This window comes from Manis javanica, chromosome 4 (assembly GCF_040802235.1).
Source record: "Manis javanica isolate MJ-LG chromosome 4, MJ_LKY, whole genome shotgun sequence".
Taxonomy (NCBI): domain Eukaryota; kingdom Metazoa; phylum Chordata; class Mammalia; order Pholidota; family Manidae; genus Manis; species Manis javanica.
The window spans coordinates 71555401-71575347 of NC_133159.1; the positions used below are offsets into that span (position 1 = coordinate 71555401).

General features: G+C 40.3%; 1 protein-coding gene across 2 annotated transcripts in view; it reads left to right on the forward strand.

The window, feature by feature from the left end:
- The first annotated feature begins 3894 nt into the window (after window positions 1-3894).
- DNAI3 (dynein axonemal intermediate chain 3) overlaps window positions 3895-19947 on the forward strand; it is a 91011-nt gene continuing 74958 nt past the window's right edge. The window contains exons 1-3 of one of the 2 annotated variants that reach the window (XM_073234219.1): window positions 3895-4421; window positions 12238-12333; window positions 13267-13305. In XM_073234219.1, the coding sequence (XP_073090320.1) occupies window positions 12252-12333; window positions 13267-13305 (121 nt within the window). In that variant the 5' untranslated portion in view covers window positions 3895-4421; window positions 12238-12251. The remainder of the gene's footprint in view (window positions 4422-12237; window positions 12334-13266; window positions 13306-19947) is intronic. The other variant, XM_073234218.1, reaches the window with a different exon arrangement.

Here is a 19947-nt window from a genome sequence, read left to right on the forward strand (position 1 = left end):
TTAATGTTCTGTCCTTGTCCTTGATCTTTGTCATTTTAATTATTATGTGTCTTGGTGTTGTCCTCTTTGGATCCCGTCTCTCGGGAGTTCTGTGTGCTTACGTAGTCTGAGCAACTATTTCCTCCCCCCGTTTGGGCAAGTTCTCAGCAATTATTTCTTCAAAGACACTTTCTATCCCTTTTACTCTCTCTTCTTCTTCTGGTACCCCTATAATGCAGATATTGTTCCTTTTGGATTGGTCACACAGTTCTCTTAATATTGTTTCATTCCTGGAGATCCTTTATCTCTCTCTGCGTCAGCTTCTATGCGTTCCTCCTCTCTGGTTTCTATTCCTTCAATGGCCTGTTGCATCTTATCCATTCTGCTTATAAATCCTTCCAGAGTTTGTTTCACTTCTGTAATCTCCCTCCAGATGTCGGTAATCTTCCTCTGGATGTCATCCTTTAGCTCTTGCATATTTCTTTGCAGCTCTGTCAGCATGTTTTTGATTTTGATTTTGAATTCTTTTTCAGGGAGGCTGGTTAGGTCTGTGCAGATCCTCTCTCAGGTGTTGTCTGAACTATCTTGGACTTGACTAAACTTTTTTGCCTTTTCATGGTGATAGCGGTGGCTGTTGGCAGGTTGCGGGTGTGTCAGCTGGGAGAAGAAAGTCCTTTCCTGCTTGCTGGATGCCTTGCCCTTCTCCACTGCCTGTGACAGTTATCTACACTCCTGGAGCAGCCACCAGGTTAGTCCCCTAAGCTGCTGTGGGCGGGGTCTCTGTCAGAGCAGTGCGGAGCCCTGTGGGGAGTGGCAGGCACACCAGGTGCACTCCTCCATGATAGCAGCGCCCCTGCCGGGCAGCTGTGTACCAACAGTGGCCTTTTGGTCTGGCCCAGGTGGCTCTGTGTTGGGCTGGGATTCCGGTTGGCTGCTGGGAGCGCACCTGCCCTCTCTGGCACCGCTCCAGGTGCGTGCGGGGCTCTCCTGCGCGGACCTCTCCAGGACTCCTCTGGCTCCTCTGATGCCAGTGTGCGCGAGCCACACCCGGGCTGTTCAGTCACTGCTGCTGCGGGCTCGCACAAGCCTCTCCCAGTCTCCTCTGGCGCCATTGGCCCATGCGATTTGCTCCTGGTCCCTTCCTGCCCCACCGCCCCCGGCATGCACTGCCACTCTCCCTCTACTGGGCTGGTGTGTTGGGATCCATGCTGGTTGTATGAACAACTGGCCGGCTGCTTAGTGTTGTGAGGGGCTTCAGAACTGTGCTGCCTCCCCGGGGTTTAGGGCGCCTAAAGTTCCCTGGGATTCCCAGCTACTGGCTAAGTGTGCTGGGACAACTTTGTCCAGCCATGGGGTCCTTGTCTCTTTAAGACTTGCAGAAAGCACTCACTTTTCTTTTGTCTCAGGGGCGCCAGTTGCGGGGACCTGCCCACAGGTTTTGCTTTTCCATTTCTCTAATATCCAGCACCCCATGCACCTTGTATCTGCGCTCTGGGTGCGGATTTCTAGAGCTGATTGTTTAGCAGTCCTGGGCTTTCACTCCCTCCCTATTCCGACTCTTTTTTTCCCGCCGGGTTCTGGGGTTGGGGAGCATTCGGGCCCTGCCTGACCACGGTTTGTATCTTACCCCCTTCATGTGGTGTTGAATTCTTGCAGATGTAGATGTATCCTGGCTGTTGTACTGCATCCACTGGTGTCTCTTTTAGGAATAGTTGTATTTATTGTATTTTCATAAATATATATGTTTTGGGGAGGAGATTTCCTCTGAACTACTCAGCTGCCATCTTCCCATGATCCCTAGATTTGCTTTTGAGAATAGTCAATCAATTAAGTAATTCAACACATATTTTACTAAATACCCTTGTCAGAGACTGTGCTAAACAACGGAGATATAAAGGAATAAGACATCATCCGGACTCTAAATTTCAGTAGGGAAGACATCTATATAAACAAGCCATTGCAACACAATGAACACAATGTAACACTTGCTCTAATGGAAAAACAGAAAAGAGTGACTAAGTCTGTTGATGCCTGAATGACTGCGGAGAAGGTGATATTTGAGTTAGGTCTCGAAAAATGAATAGGATTTACCAAGTAATGAAGATGAAGAAAAGCATTCCAGGTTGAGGTAGAGGTGGAAGTAGAGGCAAAGGAACAAACAGGTGCACAGTTACTAAAGGCTGTGGCATATTTGGGAAGCAGTAACCAGATCTCCGCCTCTGATCCTGGGCCTGAGCAGCAGTGTCCCCAGAGCTATGAAAAACCACAACTTGAGTATATCACTTTTGCCTGGGGCTTCTTTGAGCTTATTCAGTTTTATGTCACTATTAGTTAATAATGATTTAAGACATTGGTAAATAACATTGAATAAAGATTTTAGACATTTAAAAAAATGAAAACAAACATGCATACAATGTGGAGCAGAATGCAAAAACTTCATGAATTCTTTATATGAAACAAATATATCTCAGTTGCAGAAGTCAATTTTAAGGTATAACCCTCTCACACCATCAATCAGCCTATTAACAACCCCGAGACCCTGTGGTTTCATGCCCCTGAACTCTAAAAGGCTTTGGTGGAGAAGCATGGGACTAAACGTTGGGTGGAACCAGGCAGAGAGAAAGGAAATGAGGTTAGGGAAAAAACTCACTATCTTCCAGATATCTTTAAGGTCTCTTTCATAACCTCTTTCATGGTGTGCAGGGTTCCATATGCCAGGTTGAGAATTTTTAAGCAGGATGATGTTAGGACTGAATCTCTGTTTTAGAACACTCTGTGGCAACTTGGCAAATGCATTAGAGAGGAGACAGAACAAGAAAAGAAAGTATTATTCTCATCTAGGTGAGGCATGAGGCAAACCTGAAATAAAACAGAGGCAGATGGATTATTTGAGAGAGAATTTAGGAAAGGAGAATAATAGAACTTGGTGACGTGTTGACTATGAGTGGTAGGAGTCAAGGATGGCTCTCAGATTTCTAGCTTTGCAAACAGATGGATGATGGATACTATTACCTAAGGTACAAAATAAAGGAGGAGAAAAAGTTTCTGAAAGTTAGAGTTGACTTTTGTCTTTGTAAGTTGAAAAGACTGTAGTGCAGTAATAATTCATTCAATGTCTTTATTCATTTATTCATCCATTACCTTTAATAACTATTACAAATCATGAATGAAGCTAGACATGTATTTGCAAATGTCCAATAGGTAGAGGAAGTTCAGGTCTGGAATTTAAATGACATATTGAGCTGAAAGTACAGAAATAGAAGTCACTGATGGGTTTACAAGGGTAGTTGAAGCTAAGGTGGATAGATCTGATGCCACCAGAAGACGGCAAAGAGTAAGAGGACTCAGGACTGCACCCAGTGGGAAAACTAACCTTTCAGTGTAAGGGAGTGGAGGAGCCTGGGAAAAGATTGTCACAGTGTCACAATAAGTCCTCCTCCTATCTTTGTTTTTTAATGATTTCTTTAGTAAAATTTATTTGCATGTTACTCACACAAATTCTTCAGAAATTGATCTTCCTACAATCCATGTAAAGTCATCCTATTTAGGATCGTTAAATTTCAGATGTTATAGATCTATATGCTTCTCAAATATTTTAATTGAAATTTGGCCTAAAAATTAATTTAGATCAATTGCATAATTTTCTTAAATTCTGCGAGCTTACAAATCAGGAAGTTTCAATCATTTTTTTAAAGAAAAGGGGGGACATGGTGTTGAGAGAGATGAGCTTCACTGTATGAATCCCGTATGACCCATAATCACAGATCAGGTAAACCTTGGAATCACAGAGGGATTTAATTTTCTTCCCCTGAGACTCATACTTCTAGTGTGAGTCAAACTCTATATAAAACATTTTGGCAAAAGGAAAGTGAAACACATCATAAGTTCTGGGACACCCAATCAAGCAGGATTTTTTCTCCTTCACGTCAGAATCCAAGGCCGGTTCCTAGGAGGGCCCCAGATCGCGCTGGGGTGAGCGGAGCAGCTGCCCTGAGCGATCCCAAGCCCTCAATCTTCATATCCTGCTGCTAGAGACCACACTCTGGAAGGACCCTCCTTTGGATACGAGGCACGAACCAAGCCTGTCAGTCCTGGAGACAGACAGGGCCACTGCCCTCAACATACCAAACTCCTTCCTTGTAGCGGCAAACTGCGGGTCTCGCACAGTTTCAGGGTGCGTGACGTCAGCACCACAGCAACCAATCACAAGTCTGTTCTGAAAACAGTGCGACGGAGTGGACACTGTATTGGTGGTGGTGCTTTGTCAATCTCAGCAGAGGCACCTCCTTTTTTCTCTTAGCAACGGAAGCGTCATAGCAACAACCTGAGGCTGCGGTTTGCGTACCGGAAAGAGAAGTCAAACTCCATCTCCAGATCTGAAGGAGTTTTACTCCAGGGTGTTGCAAAGCGGCCTCTTTTCCCTCCAGTTCGGCAGTTATCAGGTAAGGGAATCTCTGAATGGGAAAGGAGGTTTGGGAAACTATTTTATTCACTCTTTCAAGGGCGTTTGGAACACACGCTGTGCCAGCGATGTGCTTGAAAAATAATGACTACAAAAATGTACAAAACTTTCCTCGATTTTAAAGAACTTCCAGCTTAGCGAAGAGACAAAAATAGCAGAGCAGTTAATCACACTCTAAGAACTGTGAGGGCAGGTACTGTCTTGTTCACAGGTTGTACATTCCCAGTATCTATCACATTACCTGGCACATAGTTAGAAGCTTCATAAACAATGGATGGATGGATGGATGGATAGATGGATGGATGGATGGATGGACGGATGGATGAAAAGGAAAACAGAATGATCCTGATATAGGGGATCAAAGAAGAAAAGACTAATATAGGCCAAAATAGTTTGATGACCAAAACTGTCAAGAAAGGGCTGGTGTTAGAGTGAAGATGAATGGGAGAACACTAATGCTGTGAAAGTAAAGACCTTGTCTTATTTCTCCAGTGACCTCCAGTACTTAATTGCTGCTCAATAATTTTTCTCTTCTTCTCCACAGTGTATGCTGAATGCTGAGTGAATTCAAAGCAATCTTTCAGGCAACTCTTGAGTTTGAGGCCTTCTGCATTTGCAGGGGCCTGGCATAATTAACTACACTACAGCGTGATTACAAACTGTCAGGGAGAAAAAGATTGTTTCAGCCTAAGTGAGAAAGTTGGGGAGGCTTGAGGAGAGAATTGGAGTTGAGCCTTGAAGAGTGAGTAAGATGTAAGCCAGCAGAGAAATGTGTGCATAGTGTGGAGCAGTATTCAGGGAAGTGACTTAAGGTTTGCATTTTAAAAGGAGAGCTGTGAAAACCTTCCCTGTGGGCGACTGTTCTGGTTGGAACAGAGGTAGGAGGGCAAGTTAAATGTACGTGATCTAGTCAGAGGACAGGGGGAGAGGAATCTGTGGATAGAAAAAAAAGTTACATTTATTTTTACTAACCACTAATTGAAATGTATGCATTTGATAACAAACCACAGTGGTATTAGCAAGAATTTTGACTTTGTCACACCAAGAAATCACAGCTCTTTTCATCTTACATTATGGATGTTATAGATATATTATTTATGCTCATCGCTTCTTCGAACTTAAGGTAGTAATTAAGACCACTGCTAGTGGTTGCAATTGAATAATAAATATCTTGTTATTTAATGTGTTAATAAAGAAGCACTTGCATTATTATATCATAATTTTTAAAGTAGTTTGAAAATTGTATTTCAATATGATCTGCCTCCCTTGTAATCCCATGTTTTCATCTGATGCATGGGTTTCTCCAAGCTTCCAGAGTGATTCATGGCACAAAACAGTTAGAAACTCCTGGTATCTATCAGGACATGCTGAAGGCCTGACCCACAGGAGGCTCTGGGAGAGGTGCTTGAAATTTAGGACACCTTCCAAGGGAGAAGGGATGGGAAAGCATCTACTGAAATAAGTAAATATTCAGTCTTGGAAAGAGGGAAGTAGGTTGGGAGGAGGGAAACAAAAGTAGTAGGCAATTCAGAAATACAGGAACAATATTTGGAGGATAGATGTACCTTTGCAGGGTAGATGTATACTTGTCAGAAGATAGCTGCAGAGCCCAGGAGAACCTTGAAGTTTAATCAGGGTCTTGATGGAATTTGACCAAGGAGCAGAAGCTCCTAGAGACACATTTATCAGGATCCCAAGATGTTCATCTTGGATCTTATTCTAAATCTCTATTTTAAAAAAGAAAGGGAGGCAAACACGACAAGCTTATGCACTTTGGGAAGAGAAAAGAGGGTGATGACCACCTAGGCAAGGCCAGCTCATTAAAGAAGTCTCAGGGAAGTAATCATTTCTAAGGAAGACTCTGGGCAAAGAGAAACAGCCAGTGCCACAGGTCTTCTCAGGATTAAAGATCTTGTGAATGGGAGTACAGTACATCTATAGAGGTAACAGACAGGAACATGTAAGCAGGTGTGTGCATGAGAGCAGAATAAAGTGAGGAGAGGAAGCTAACAATGGTTTAAATCACTGCATCATGTCAATTATAATTTGTATCACCTAGCCCTTCATCTGCAGTAGTTATGCTCCTGAATAACAGGGGCATCATAAAAAGTCAAGGACAAGTCTTGAAAGTTAGCTGTTTCAGTTGGGAGGAGGAAAAGGTGATGAGCATTTTCAGAGTAATCATGGACCTGGACATGACTGAAGGCAATGCTCCTGATAATCAGTGGTGCTATCACAGATTTTAACTGTTGCATGGAGGACTTACCCCATTCTTGCTTCCCTCATCACTCTTTAAGTGATGCTGTTTAAGGTCTTTGCTGTTAATGCAGAAGGTATAAATGTGTCCTTTAGTACATTGGTAGTGAAGAGGTATTCTGGAATTGGTGAGATAATTTCCAAAGAAAATAAGTGATTTTAATATCAAAAATATTTAAATGGAATGCTTCAATATTTTTAGGTATTATCTTTCACAAACTCTATTTAGAAACTCATAGTGGCTTTGAAAATCAAATGTAATACAAACCACTGGGTTAGGCATGACCTTTTTTAAAGAGCTTATTCTACTAATAGCTCCCCACCTCATTCAGAGTAAAAGCCAAAGTCCTCCTACATGCCCTAGATCACTGTGGTGCATTTCATAATTGTCTCCAACTATTGTATTCCCAACTATTACCTCCCACCCATTGCCTTGCAAATGTACATTCCTCCTCCATTATCAGAATTGGCTTTGTAACTTGCTTGGGCTGATGGAATATAAGCAGAAAGGACAGAAAGCCGGGGAGACTTAGGAGGCATTACATGGTTCTGGTAGCTCTCTTAATTTTTTTCTGCCACAAAAGTGTCAAATGGGGCTGCTCCTTCAGCCTGCTTTCTACAATAAGACTTGAAGCTGCAGCTCACCCACAGTTGCAACACAGGACATAAGAAAAATAAGTGTTTGTTGTATTTACTGAGATTTGGGGGATATTTGTTACTGCAGCCAAGCAGACTAATACATACCCCCAGTCTTCCCTCACTCTGCTCCAGCCATCATGACTTTTTTTTGCTGTTTTCTTTAATGTGCCAAGCATATTCCTGCCTCAGAGCCTTTACATTTGTTCTCTCTTCCTGAAACACCCTTCCCTAATATCTACATGTCTGGCTCCTTCCCATCACTTAGGTCTTTGCTCTAATGTCACTTAAATGATATCTTCCTTAATTGGCCAATATAAAACTGTAACTTCCTTACACCTACAATAGCTCTTGTTCCCACTTGATTTTTCTCCTCAATAGTTATCATCAGCTAAAATATCAATGATTTTTCTCCTTTGTTTGCTGTCTCTCCCCTATAATATAAGGGTAATGGTTTTATCTATTTTGTTTGCTGTATTCCTACCTCCTAGGAGACCATCTGGTACATCAAAATTGCTCAACAAATATTGGTTGAATGAATGGTGGTGATAATAGTGAGTATATAGGATGACTCCAGGTGGTGTCCAGAGTGTTTTGCAGCATTTTAAGTCAAATGCAGCTGGAATAGAACATGGAGAGGGATACACTAACAAAGAATTTTCTGAAAATAGGGCTAGGCCCAAGATTTGAAAGTATGGTAAGACTGAGAAGTGGGATGGAGCATACCTGACAGCCTGAATAGTTGGATCAGAGTCATTCATACCAGAATATTTAAAAAGTAGAAATTCTTATTTTGTGAGAAGCAGAAAATGCTGACTAAATAATCACATCATACCTTTCTAGGTAAAGACAATAATTTTAAATAGTGTCACTTATAATGAAACATAGTAAACAGTTATCTCTGAAATCCAAAGTACAGTCTTGTATAGAGATTAAAAGCATGTGGACATTGGAGCCAGACTGCTTGGGGTCATCCCTGACTCAACCACTTACATTCATGTATCTTTTCAGGCAAGTTACCTGACCTCTTAGGTCCTGTTTTCAAATCATAAAATGGGAATGAAGATAATAGTATTAATAAAATACCTCTCCAAAAGGGTAGTTAAAATGAAATAAAAAATATGTGTAAATTACTTACAACTGTAAATATGGCACATAGTAAGCACTCAACAAACATGAGCTATCATTATTCCCATTTGAAAAAAACACATGTGAAAAACCTGAAAGAAAAAAACGTATCCACATAAACACAGACCCACTGACCCAAACTTTGATCCAGATTTAGTAATCAAGGGACTAGGCATCAAATGAAACTTGTGATAGTTGAGTATGGGCTATAAAATAATGTTCAGTCTGTATTGCTTTATTAAAATGAGGCAATCCAGTCTCAGATAACTGAGCTGATGAGCATACAACTTTATTTCATTAAATCTTCACAGCCATCTTAAGAGGTAGATTTTTATTATTACTCCCATTAAGCAGATGAATAAACTGAGACACAGAGGGCAAATAATTTGCCAAAGTTCACTCAGCTGGTTAAAGGTAGAGCCAGTTTTTAAACCCCAATGGTAAGACTGCTGAAATCACACTCCTAGCTACTTAATAACATGAGACAGAGGTAAGGATTGAAAAGATGACAAGGATTTGATGTTATAGCAATGGCCTTGGCAAGTGTTATGTCCTGTCAAAACTGATGTGATTCCATAGAAAACTTTTGGAGGTATTCTCTGACAGCACAAATAAGGACACAGAGGTTTGCACACATGCTAGACAAAAAACCTGTTTAAATTATGTTAATTAAAAAATTATCAAGTGCTGTCCTACATGGCTTCACAGCTGAATTGTACCAAATATTTAAAGAGCTAATACCCATCCTTCTTAAAGAATTCCAAAAAGTAGAAGAGGAGGGGATACTTCCAAACACATTCTAAGAGATCAGCATCACTTTCATACCAAAACCAGACAAGACACTACAAAAAAAATTACAGCCCAATATACCTGATGAACATAGATGCAAAAATCCTCAACAAAATATTAGCAAACTGAATTCAAAAATACATCAAAAGGCTTATCCATTATGACCAAGTGGGATTTATTCCAGGGATACAAGATGGCATAATATTTGTAAATCAATCAATATCGTATACCACTTTAACAAAAAGAAGGATAAAAACCACATGACCATCCCAATAGATGCTGGAAAAGCATTTGACAAAATTAAACATCCATTCATGATAAAAACTCTCAACAAGATGGGTTTAGAGAGTATGTACCTCAACATAATAAAGACCATATATGACAAACCCACAGCTACATCTTTCTCAATGGCAAAAAGGTGAAAAGCTTTTCCTCTAAAATAGAGAACAAGACAAAGATGTCCACTCTCACTACTTTTATTCAACATAGTACTGGAGGTCTTATCAAAGTAATCAGATAAGACAATAGATAAAAGGCATCCAAATTGATAAGGAAGAAGTTAAACTGTCACTATTTGCAGATGACATGACACTATACATAGAAAACCCTAAAGACTCTGCCAAAAACTTTTAGAATAACTGGGTTCAGCAAAGTTGGAGGAAACAAAATTAATCCACAGAAATCTGTTGTGTTCTTATATACTAACAATAAACAAGCAGAAAAATCAGGAAAACAACTCCATTTAAAACTGCATCAAAAATACCTAGGAATAAACCTAGTCAAGGAGTTGAAAGACCTATACTCTGAAAACTATAAGACACTGATGAAAGAAATTAAAGAAGACACCAATAAATGGAAATCTGTATATGCGTTGGATAGGAAGAATTAATATTGTAAAAATAGCCATCCTGCCCAAAGTAATCTACAGATTCAATGCAATCCTATCAAAATAACAACAGCATTTTTCAATGATCTAGAGAAAATAGTTCTAAAATTCATGTGGAACCATAAAAGACCCCAAGTAGCCAAAGTCATCCTGAGAAAGAAGAACAAAACTGAGGGTATTATGCTCCCTGACTTCAAGCTATACTACAAAGCTACAGTAATTGAAACAGTATGGTACTGGTACAAGAACACATCCATAGATCAATAGAACAGACTAGAAAGCCCAGATGTAAACTCATGCACATGTGGTCAACCTCTTCAACAGCTGGTGTTGGGAACACTGGACAGACACATGCAAGAAAATGAAACTGGGTTACAGTCTAACTCCATACACAAAAGTAAACTCAAAATGGATCGAAGACCCCAAAGTAAGACAGGAAGCCATAAAACTCTTAGAAGAAAACATAGGTACAAATTTCTTGAACATAATTATGAGCAATTTTTTTCTGGGAATATCTTTCTAGGCAAGAGAAACAAAATAAAAAATGAGCAAGTGGGACTACATCAAATTAAAGAGCTCTGTACAGCAAAGGACACCATCAGCAGAACAAAAAGGCATTCCATAGTATAGGAGAATATTTTCATAAACAGCTCATTTGATGAGGGGTTTTACATCATAAATACATAAAAAGCTCACATGCCTCAACACCAAAAGAATCTAATAACCTGATTAAAAATGGGCAGAGGACCTGAACAGACATTTCTCCAAAGGAGAAATACAGATGGCCAACAGGTACATGAAAAAATGCTCCACATCGCTAATCATCATGGAAATGCAAACTCAAATCATGAGATACCACCTCACTCCTGTTAGAATAGCCACCCTCCAAAAACAAGAAATAACAAATGTTGGTGAAGATGTGGAGAAATGGAAACCCTGTACACTGTTGGTGGGATGTGAATTGGGGCAGTCACTGTGGAAAGCAGTATGGATGTTCCTCAAAAACTAAAAATAGAAATACCATTCAACCCAGTAATTCCACTTCTAGGAATTTACCTGAAGAAAACAAAATCCCTGACTTGAAAAGATATATGCACCCCTATGTTTATTGTTGAATTATTTATAATAGTCAAGATATGAAGGCAACCTAACTGTCCATCAATAGATGAATGGATAAAGAAGACGTGGTACATATGCACAATGGAATATTTTCAGTCATTTAAAAAAAGAAATCCTGCCATTTTCAACAACATGGATGGATCTAGGGAATATTATGCTAAGTGAAATAAGCCAGGCAGTGAAAGACAAATACCATATGATTTCATTTATTTGTGAAAACTAAAAATAAAGTATAACAGAATGAACAAAATGGCAGTAGACTCATAGATACTGAGAAGTTGGTGGCTACCATGGGGAGGGGTTGGGGTGGGTGGGTGAGGAGCATTAGGGGGATAAAGGGGAACAAAAATTCTCAATCATAATAAATTGGTCACTGGAATGGTGGTACAGCATGGAGAATATTGCCTACCATTCTGTAATTTCTTCCTATGTTGACAGACAGTAACTATACTAGTGGGGATGAAGATTTAATAATATGCATAACTATTGAACCACTGTATTGTATACTTAAAACCGACATAAGATTGTATATCAACGACACTGCAATAAAAAAAATTACGTGTGTGTATGCATGTTGTGGGCCTGTGTCTGCCCATGGACTTTAATCTGTATTTGCAGTTTGGGCACCTGTTTGGGAGTAGGGACAGGGCAATGCAAAGTAATTCCCTGGGATGGAAATTGCAGCAAGAGGCAGAGAAACCAATATCCTCTGTCATGCTTCCATGGGAAGGCCTGGGGCTGAAACCTAGAAGAGCTGGCAGACCGATTCCTTCTACTTCAGTTGAATGGCCCCATGGAATGGCAAGATCTTATCAGTGAGATGGCTGCAGTAAACCTTTGGTCACAGTACACCCATTCTATGAAAACACATGTTGATTTAGGCAAAGACAAAGCTTAGAAAACATATTATTACTTACTAATTGATAATGCTTACTATTTGACACTATAAAACAGAATTTACTATTATTATCTTTTTATGCAGCTTAAATCAGAGCCATGGCTCCAAAATCTCCAAAACAAAAAAGCCCAGGTGGCCGGAAAAAGGCAAAACACAGTAAAAATAAACCAACGCTACCTGGTAGGATTATTTTTTCATTAATAGGATTTTTATGGATTTAATATTTGTATACATGTTAGAAGTCAAAATGATCATGGTTTTGTTGTGAGTCAACTTTGTTCCCTGGGTTCTTGTCCCCGCTGAAACAAACCGAAAGGCAGAGGCACAATAGGTTTTATCTGAATAAACTCCAAGGGTGAAGTAGGCCAGAGTCAAAGTAGACAGAGGCCCAGATCTTTTAGGGGAGGGTCTATTTATCATGTCCTAGCCTTGAGGTTCCTCTTTGATTGACCGTTCTAGTTACACACCCATGCCTCTTGGTGTGCCTGTCTTTTCCCAAAAACCATATGGAAAAAGCCCACCATAGGGTGGACATTTGAGAGGGGGAAGCAAAACTGCTATTTTTTTTTAAATAAGGTTATGATGAGGGGTGGTTTGGACAGTTCTTAGTTTGTTGGATGGCTCCCATGTTGTGATCTGTTTGGGACTGGTTTAGCCTGGTCCCAATGGGCAAGGAAGTTATCTGCCTGCAAAGCCTTTGTTGTCTTCAATGGGAACCCCCATCGGTGTTTTTTCCTTTGAGAACCTTGTCTTCCCCTTCCCCAGCTGCTCTTCTACCTAACATTTTACATATCAAATTACCTTAAATATTTTTGCTGTTATAAAGACAAACACATGTGGAATTTAAACTATGCAGATTTATCCTTAGTTCTGATTCATGTCATTACATGTCAATTAAATGACATATAATGAATGCCATAGCAAGCATATCACTTAAAGATAATTTGGTGAAAAGACAATCATTAAGATTCAATTATTCATGAATTAGCTCAAGTCTCCATTGTAGATTTACATTTATGTTTCATGTTTTGAGGCTTTGTAAAATATTGTAATAAACTAAGATGTTTATTTGATTCAAAAATGTAAATTTGACATCATTTTATTATATTCTAGTTAGAGAAGAAGCAGAACCTATGAATATGGAGAGCATGGGTAAGTGGAAATATAATTTAGAATTTGTCCCCAATTTTATAATATTTTAATATATAATAAGCAAGCAAGAATACTACAAATTGAAGCGATTGATCAACATGTACACAGGCTGAAATGTACATGGCTATAAAATTACATTATTTAAAATGAAAATTTTTAAAGAGAAAACAGGGAATTTCAAACTGAGAAATAGACTTGAACCAAGCAGTCCCTTAAAATCCAACATGGCATGATTATTGAGAGGCCTTTTGTTACTATAATGTGTTATACATTTCCAAGTTTTTACTTTTATTAGAATAATATTTTTCAGACTTTGGCTCACTGACAATACTTATCTGTGCCTCATCATAAGATTCCATTATTTCAAGGAAAGCAGCTGATTTTTAAGCAAATAAACTAGAACTTAGACAACCAAACTCATGTTGTTCTTACTCTCAGAGGCTAAATAATCTTAATCCAGTAGGATTTACTTGGTTTTGTTGTTATTGAAATTTACCTCTTAGTGTTGATCCAGAGGATGTGCTTTATGTTTCCAAACAGAAAGGAAACAGTGAGGGTGGGGAGGAGGGAGATCTCAAAGCCTTGTTAACCCTTGTGAAGATTTTAGTCCTGTAGGATGGGGAGCTATTGCCACCGTTTACTCATAGGAGTGATGGGATCTGAACATGTTTTTAAATCCTCACCCCGGCTGCCCTGTTGCAAACTGCACGGTCAAGGACAGAAGCAGAGACTAGTTAGGAAGCTCTTGCAGTTATCCAGGAAAAAGATGGTGGTAGCTTGGGCCAGGGCAGCAGGGAGACAGTGGGAGGATGTCAACGAACACTAAGGGGCACTGGGACAGGCCTATGCGATAATACAAATCATATGTTATACCTCAGTTGTCCTGCATATTAAAAGTTGCTTTAAATAAGCCTTATGACTCTTTTCTCACCCTCAACACATTCTCACTCCCATCTAAGCCATCCTAACTCTTGTCAGTTCTTCCTCTAAAATAGATCTCAAACCCATCTACTTCACATTATCTCCACACCTCTCACTTAGATTAGTTCCTTAGGCCTTCATCAGTATCACTGCTTCCACTCGGCCTCCTTCTGCACTGCACAGGCTGGCCACATCCCCTTCCTGCTCAAACTCTCCATGGCTTTACTTTGTCATTTTGGTGGTCCTGGCTCTGCCTTCCTCTCTGACTGTGTCTCTGTCCTCGCCCCCCTATTTATAGCCCACCAGCAATGCTGAGCACAGAACATACCAGATTTACTCCTGCCTTGGGGCCTTGCACATGCTGTTCCCAGTGCCTGGATGGCTCTATCCCAGATTTTTATGTAACTATCTCCTTATTATCATTCATATCTGGACTCCAGTCCCACCTCTGCAAGAGGCTTTCTTGACCTCTCCTTTCCTTAGTATTCTGTTTTATTGTCTTCATAGTACTTATCAATATAATTCTGAAATTACAGCCAATTCTTACTCTTCTTGGAAGTCCTATACAGCTTCTGTGGACACTGAATTAGCAAATAGTGAGCCATTGCTCCTAGAGGAAATACATAGTTAGGTTCCTGTGAGCCTCTGGTCACAAATTTTCATTAATCAATCAATACATAACCTTGTTTTACATGTGTGTCTGTTTAACAACACCTTTTCTAATATATGTTGTTGATCCATTAACAGTGAACTCACAATACTTATCTAATACATGTTTTCTCCATAATGCACATCATAGCCTTCTTCCACTTAGGAGCAGGAGACAGTACTTCAGCACTGCTCTTGGGGCCATTTTAAACAGTGAAATCACCAACAAAAAGCACAAAATGGTGAAAATGTAACACTAAATTGACATTGGAAAGGACACTTGTTTACAGTTTGAGAGCTGATATAAGATGGTAGATCACTTTGTTTAACCTCAGCTGGGAATGCGCCCATGGGGCAAGTCAAACTTTTTGCCACCATAAGCATATCCATTAATGACCATGAAAATACCATGACTTTTGATTTTGGGATTAAAATAAAATTTGTTTAATTTATGCATATGAATTTGCAAATATAAAATCTGTGAACAATGGGGATTTACTGTTTATGCATTTATAATCAGTTTACTCACATACCCATGCTGGCTTGCACTTGCACACATGGTCTTTCTCTTTCACAGGCATTCACATGCTCCAGACGAGCAAAAACTCTTCTTCACCATTGTACACCAATGCCTAGAACATATAATAAGCACTCAACAAACATTTGTAGATTGATTTATTGAAATAATGAATGAATAAATTGCTTTCCCTGTGCTTCCTGTCCAGATAGAGCACCACCACATCTACCCTCCTTAGTTCTAAGTTCTACCTCTCACCCAGTTCTCCTAGATAGCACTTGTCACGGTTAGTACTTAATATTTCCAAGTGTATTTATCTGTTTAATAATGTCTGTCTTCTCCTGTAGATAGTATACCCTCTCACCAGCACCATGCTTTTCTCATAGCAGGTATTCAATAAACATTTCTTGACTACATGTAAGTACTAGTAAGACATGTAAGACTACATTGACTAGTAAGAAAGTCCATGACCCTGAGAATGAGGCATGGTGGAGATGTTTTGACTGAAAGTAAATGATCTGAAAAATAGAAGTGAGGATGTTTGTTTAAGAGAATAAAGAAAACTTCAGCACTTTGCAGTGAGAGTTGAGGGTAGGTGTTGTTTTGTCATCCCCTTACACTAGAACTTCTCTACCTCCAGACTCCCCTCAGAGCAACATCAGGATGAAGCCCTCTGACTCCCTTGCTGTGGGTCCTGACATTGTCAGCTGTCACTCAGGGCTTGTGGCTGTGATGCTCCAGGGAAATAACATTCCTTTGCCTACCAAGGAACCCAGGAACCCACACACAAACTAAAAGGCTATCTCCTAAGGGCCTAAAGGCAATGACTAGAGGTTTCTAGAGAATAACTATAATTTTTACCGATAGCTAACATTTACAGGGCAACGACTTTGTACCAGACACACTCTTATGATCCCTTTATCTCTATGAAGTAGGCATTATTAGGGTCACTACAGAGATAGAGATGCTGGACTCCTCAAACTGTAATACTTTATGCAAATTATAAATCATACTTAATACAGATTAGAGTACCAGTGATGAATTAATCTCCTAGTGCCGCTTAATGCACCACAAAGTATTATCTCACAATTTTGGGAATGAGGAGTCTGAAATCACTGTCTCTGGGTGTAAGTTAATGTACTAACAAGGCTGGTTCCTCCTGGAGGTCCTGAGGGGAGACTTGGCTTCCTCATGTTTTCCAGCTAAAGGACCCTGTATTCACTGACTCCTGGCTTCCTCTGACCTCCATCTCTGATCTTCACCCTGCTCTCATGTCTTCCTTTAACCCAGTCCTCCTGCCTTCCTCTTATAAGACACTTTTTGGTACATTGAGCCCATTGAGGGGCCCAATAATCTCCCCATCAAGATCCTTAACTTAATCATACCTGCAAGCCCCTTTTGTCTTGTAATGTGATATATTCATGGGTTTCAGGAATCAGGGCATGGACATCACTGGCAGGACATCATTATGTTTGTCACATGTAATTAATAGCACAGGTTTTGGAACCAGGCAGAATTGGTTCAAATTATAATTCTGCCACTTAATGACTGTGTGGCCACAGATGACTTCATCTCTCTGAGCTTCTGCTTCCTCATGTGAAAAACAAGGTACTGATCCTACCTCATAAGGTCATTGGAAAAGTTAAATTAGGTAGTGTATACATATTTCTTTACCTGAGGCTGTCACAAAAGTGGCTCATGTTGCTGTTGTTACCAAAATAGAATATATACTATAAAGATAGGGAAGCTGATCAATGAATGAGAATAGAGATCCAAAAAATAGATTTACCTATTTATGGTCAATTGACTTTGAGCAAAAGTACAAAGGCAATTCAGTGGAGAAAAGATCATCTTTTCAGCAATGATTCTGGAGCAGTTGGAAATATATATGCAAAAAAAGTAAACTTCAATCCATACCTCACATCATATAAAAATTAACTAAAAATGGATCCTAGACCTAAATGCAAAACAAAATATTATAAGCCTTCTAGAAGAAAACAGTAGAAAATCTCTGTGACCTTGGATTAGGCTAAGTTTTCCTAGATACAACACCCAAAGATACAAATCATTTTGAGGGAGGTAAAAATGAGGAGTTTGTCTCTAATTTATCAGCAACTTGTATTCTGAATGTCTGTTTATTATAACAAATTATTGCAATTTAGAATATTTTTCCACATATCATCAGTGTTATGCACATAGTCATTAGAAACCCCCAAATTTCCTGAATAATTGTACAACTAGAATAGGATAAATATTTCTATGGGAAAATAAGCTCAAAATTCCAGTTGGAGAGACCACATGCACTTCTTGCTTTTCTGGCCCAACTGATGAGCAGGGGGAGGGAAGATGTTAGGATGCTCATGTATGCAGGGTCTGAAGAAGATGGACGTGGACTCTGGGGCCTTGGGAGCATGGAGTTGGGGAAAAGAGTTCTGAGGGAGATTGCAGAGCTGAGCCTTGGGTGGTGGAAACTGATGGTGATTAGAAGGAAAAGAAAATGAGAAGGCTTTAGAGAAGGGATGGCAGCAGGCAAACAACAGGCTTACTCTCTCCATTGCCCTAATAGGGCTTGCTGCTGCCAAGAAGTGGCCTGGGATGGGGAGAAAAGGACTGGAAGAACAGGAATGGAAGCCTCTTGAACCAGGATTCTCTCCTCTTCCAAGGGCATTCCTGGGACTAGGGAACCAGAAGAGAGAAAAGGGGATTCCCTACCTTTCCTGCCTCCCTATATCCGAGGGTTTGTTAATACAATGTAATTGAGAAGTTGGTAGCTTTAAAATGTGAAACATTGAGGAGCAAGCTTGACTGTGAACAAAAGACACCCTAAGGAGCAGGGGTATTCAGGTAGGGCCAAGGGAAGGTTTCTTTAAAATTTGACCTTTGAGCAAATCAGCGCTGAGGGAAACAGCACAGAAGGTGAAAAGGAGGTGGCCTGGCTGATGGGCTGGCAAGCATAGCTGCAGAATGCCACAGGATTCGGTGCAGTACACAGAATTTTCTCTGTGAAATCAGAAAAAAGTCTTCACCTAGTGACAGAGAGTGCGAGGTGAGAGGGTGACATAGGGGATGTGTTAGGGAAGTAATGTAGTTTGTTAAGAGCCTAAAAAGGTGATCATATCTTCAGACCAAAAATTTCACTTTACTATCTGTCCTAAGGAAACAATTTGAAGTATAATAAAAATATATAAAGATACAAAAGATATTTGTTTGTAGGGTTATTTACAGTAATTGGAAACAAATAAGAAAAAGTGTGATGCTTACTGACAATAGAATGTGTAAAAATTATGCTACAGAGTTAATGAAAATATGATAGATAATGTAATTTCATGGGAAAAATCTCATGACATAATGGTAAGTATTAAAGGAAGGGTTTAGAATTTCATTGAAGATACTATACATGGGTTGGCTAGAAGGAAATAGAACAAACTATTAATTGAGGCTCTCTTTGAGAGGTAGTATTATGGATAATTATTATTTTTAATCTCTCAACATTTTTGAAAATGGATATAGTTAATTTAAAAATAAGAGCAAAATAAACATTAGAATAGGGATGGCTCAAGATGGCAGCATGAGTAGGGTGGCAGAAATCTCCTCCCAAAACCATATACATTTTTGAAAATACAACAAATACAACTATTCCGAAAAGAGAGATGAGAAGATACAATACAACAGCCAGGCTACCTCTACATCTGTGAGAACTCAGCATCTCATGAAAAGGGTAAGATACAAAGCTGTGACCCAGTGGGACCAAAACACTCCTCCCACCCCAGCTCACCAGCGGGAGGAGAAGAATCAGAGTGGGGAGGGAGGGGAACCACAGGACCACTAAATAACCAGCCCTAGTAATCTGCACTGGGAGCACAGACACACATTGCATGGTGTACTGGATATTAGAGAAACAGAAAAGTAAAGTCCAAGATGGAGACTGTGAGTGGGTTCTCACAGCTGGCTCCCATGGAACAAAAGAAAAGTGGGGGCCCTTTTTAAAAGTCTTAAAGGGACAAGGGCTTAACATCTGGACAAAATCATCCCACACACTCAGCCCAGCAGGCTGAGAATCTTAAGGAACTTCAGGTGCCCTAACAGCCTGGGTGGTAACGCAGTTCCAAAGCCCATCATGGCCATAAGCAGCCTGCCATTCACTCCCCCCTGCTGGCGCTGCAAGCAAACCGGCTGACCTGCCACAGCTGTGGAGCAGCCAGAGAACAGCCCTGCCCACAGAAACCACACAGAGTCTTCTCCCAGTGTGCAGCTAACTGGGACAGACCCAGAGGCTGCTGCCAGCATGCAGCTGCCCGGCACAGACAGAGGGAGCCAGAACAAGATCTGGAAGGCAAGAAGGGATGCCGTTCTCGCAGGAAAACATACCTGGTATGTCTGCAACCACCTGTAGTGCCCTAGGCTATCCCAAGGGCCAACCCGCCCATGGCAGCTCAGGGGATTAACTCAGAGGCTATCCCCTACACCTGGTTGACTGGCACAGGCAGAGGAAGCTGGAGCAAGGTCCAGAAGGCATGAGGGGGTGCCGTTCACACAGGAGAACACACCTGGTGCAT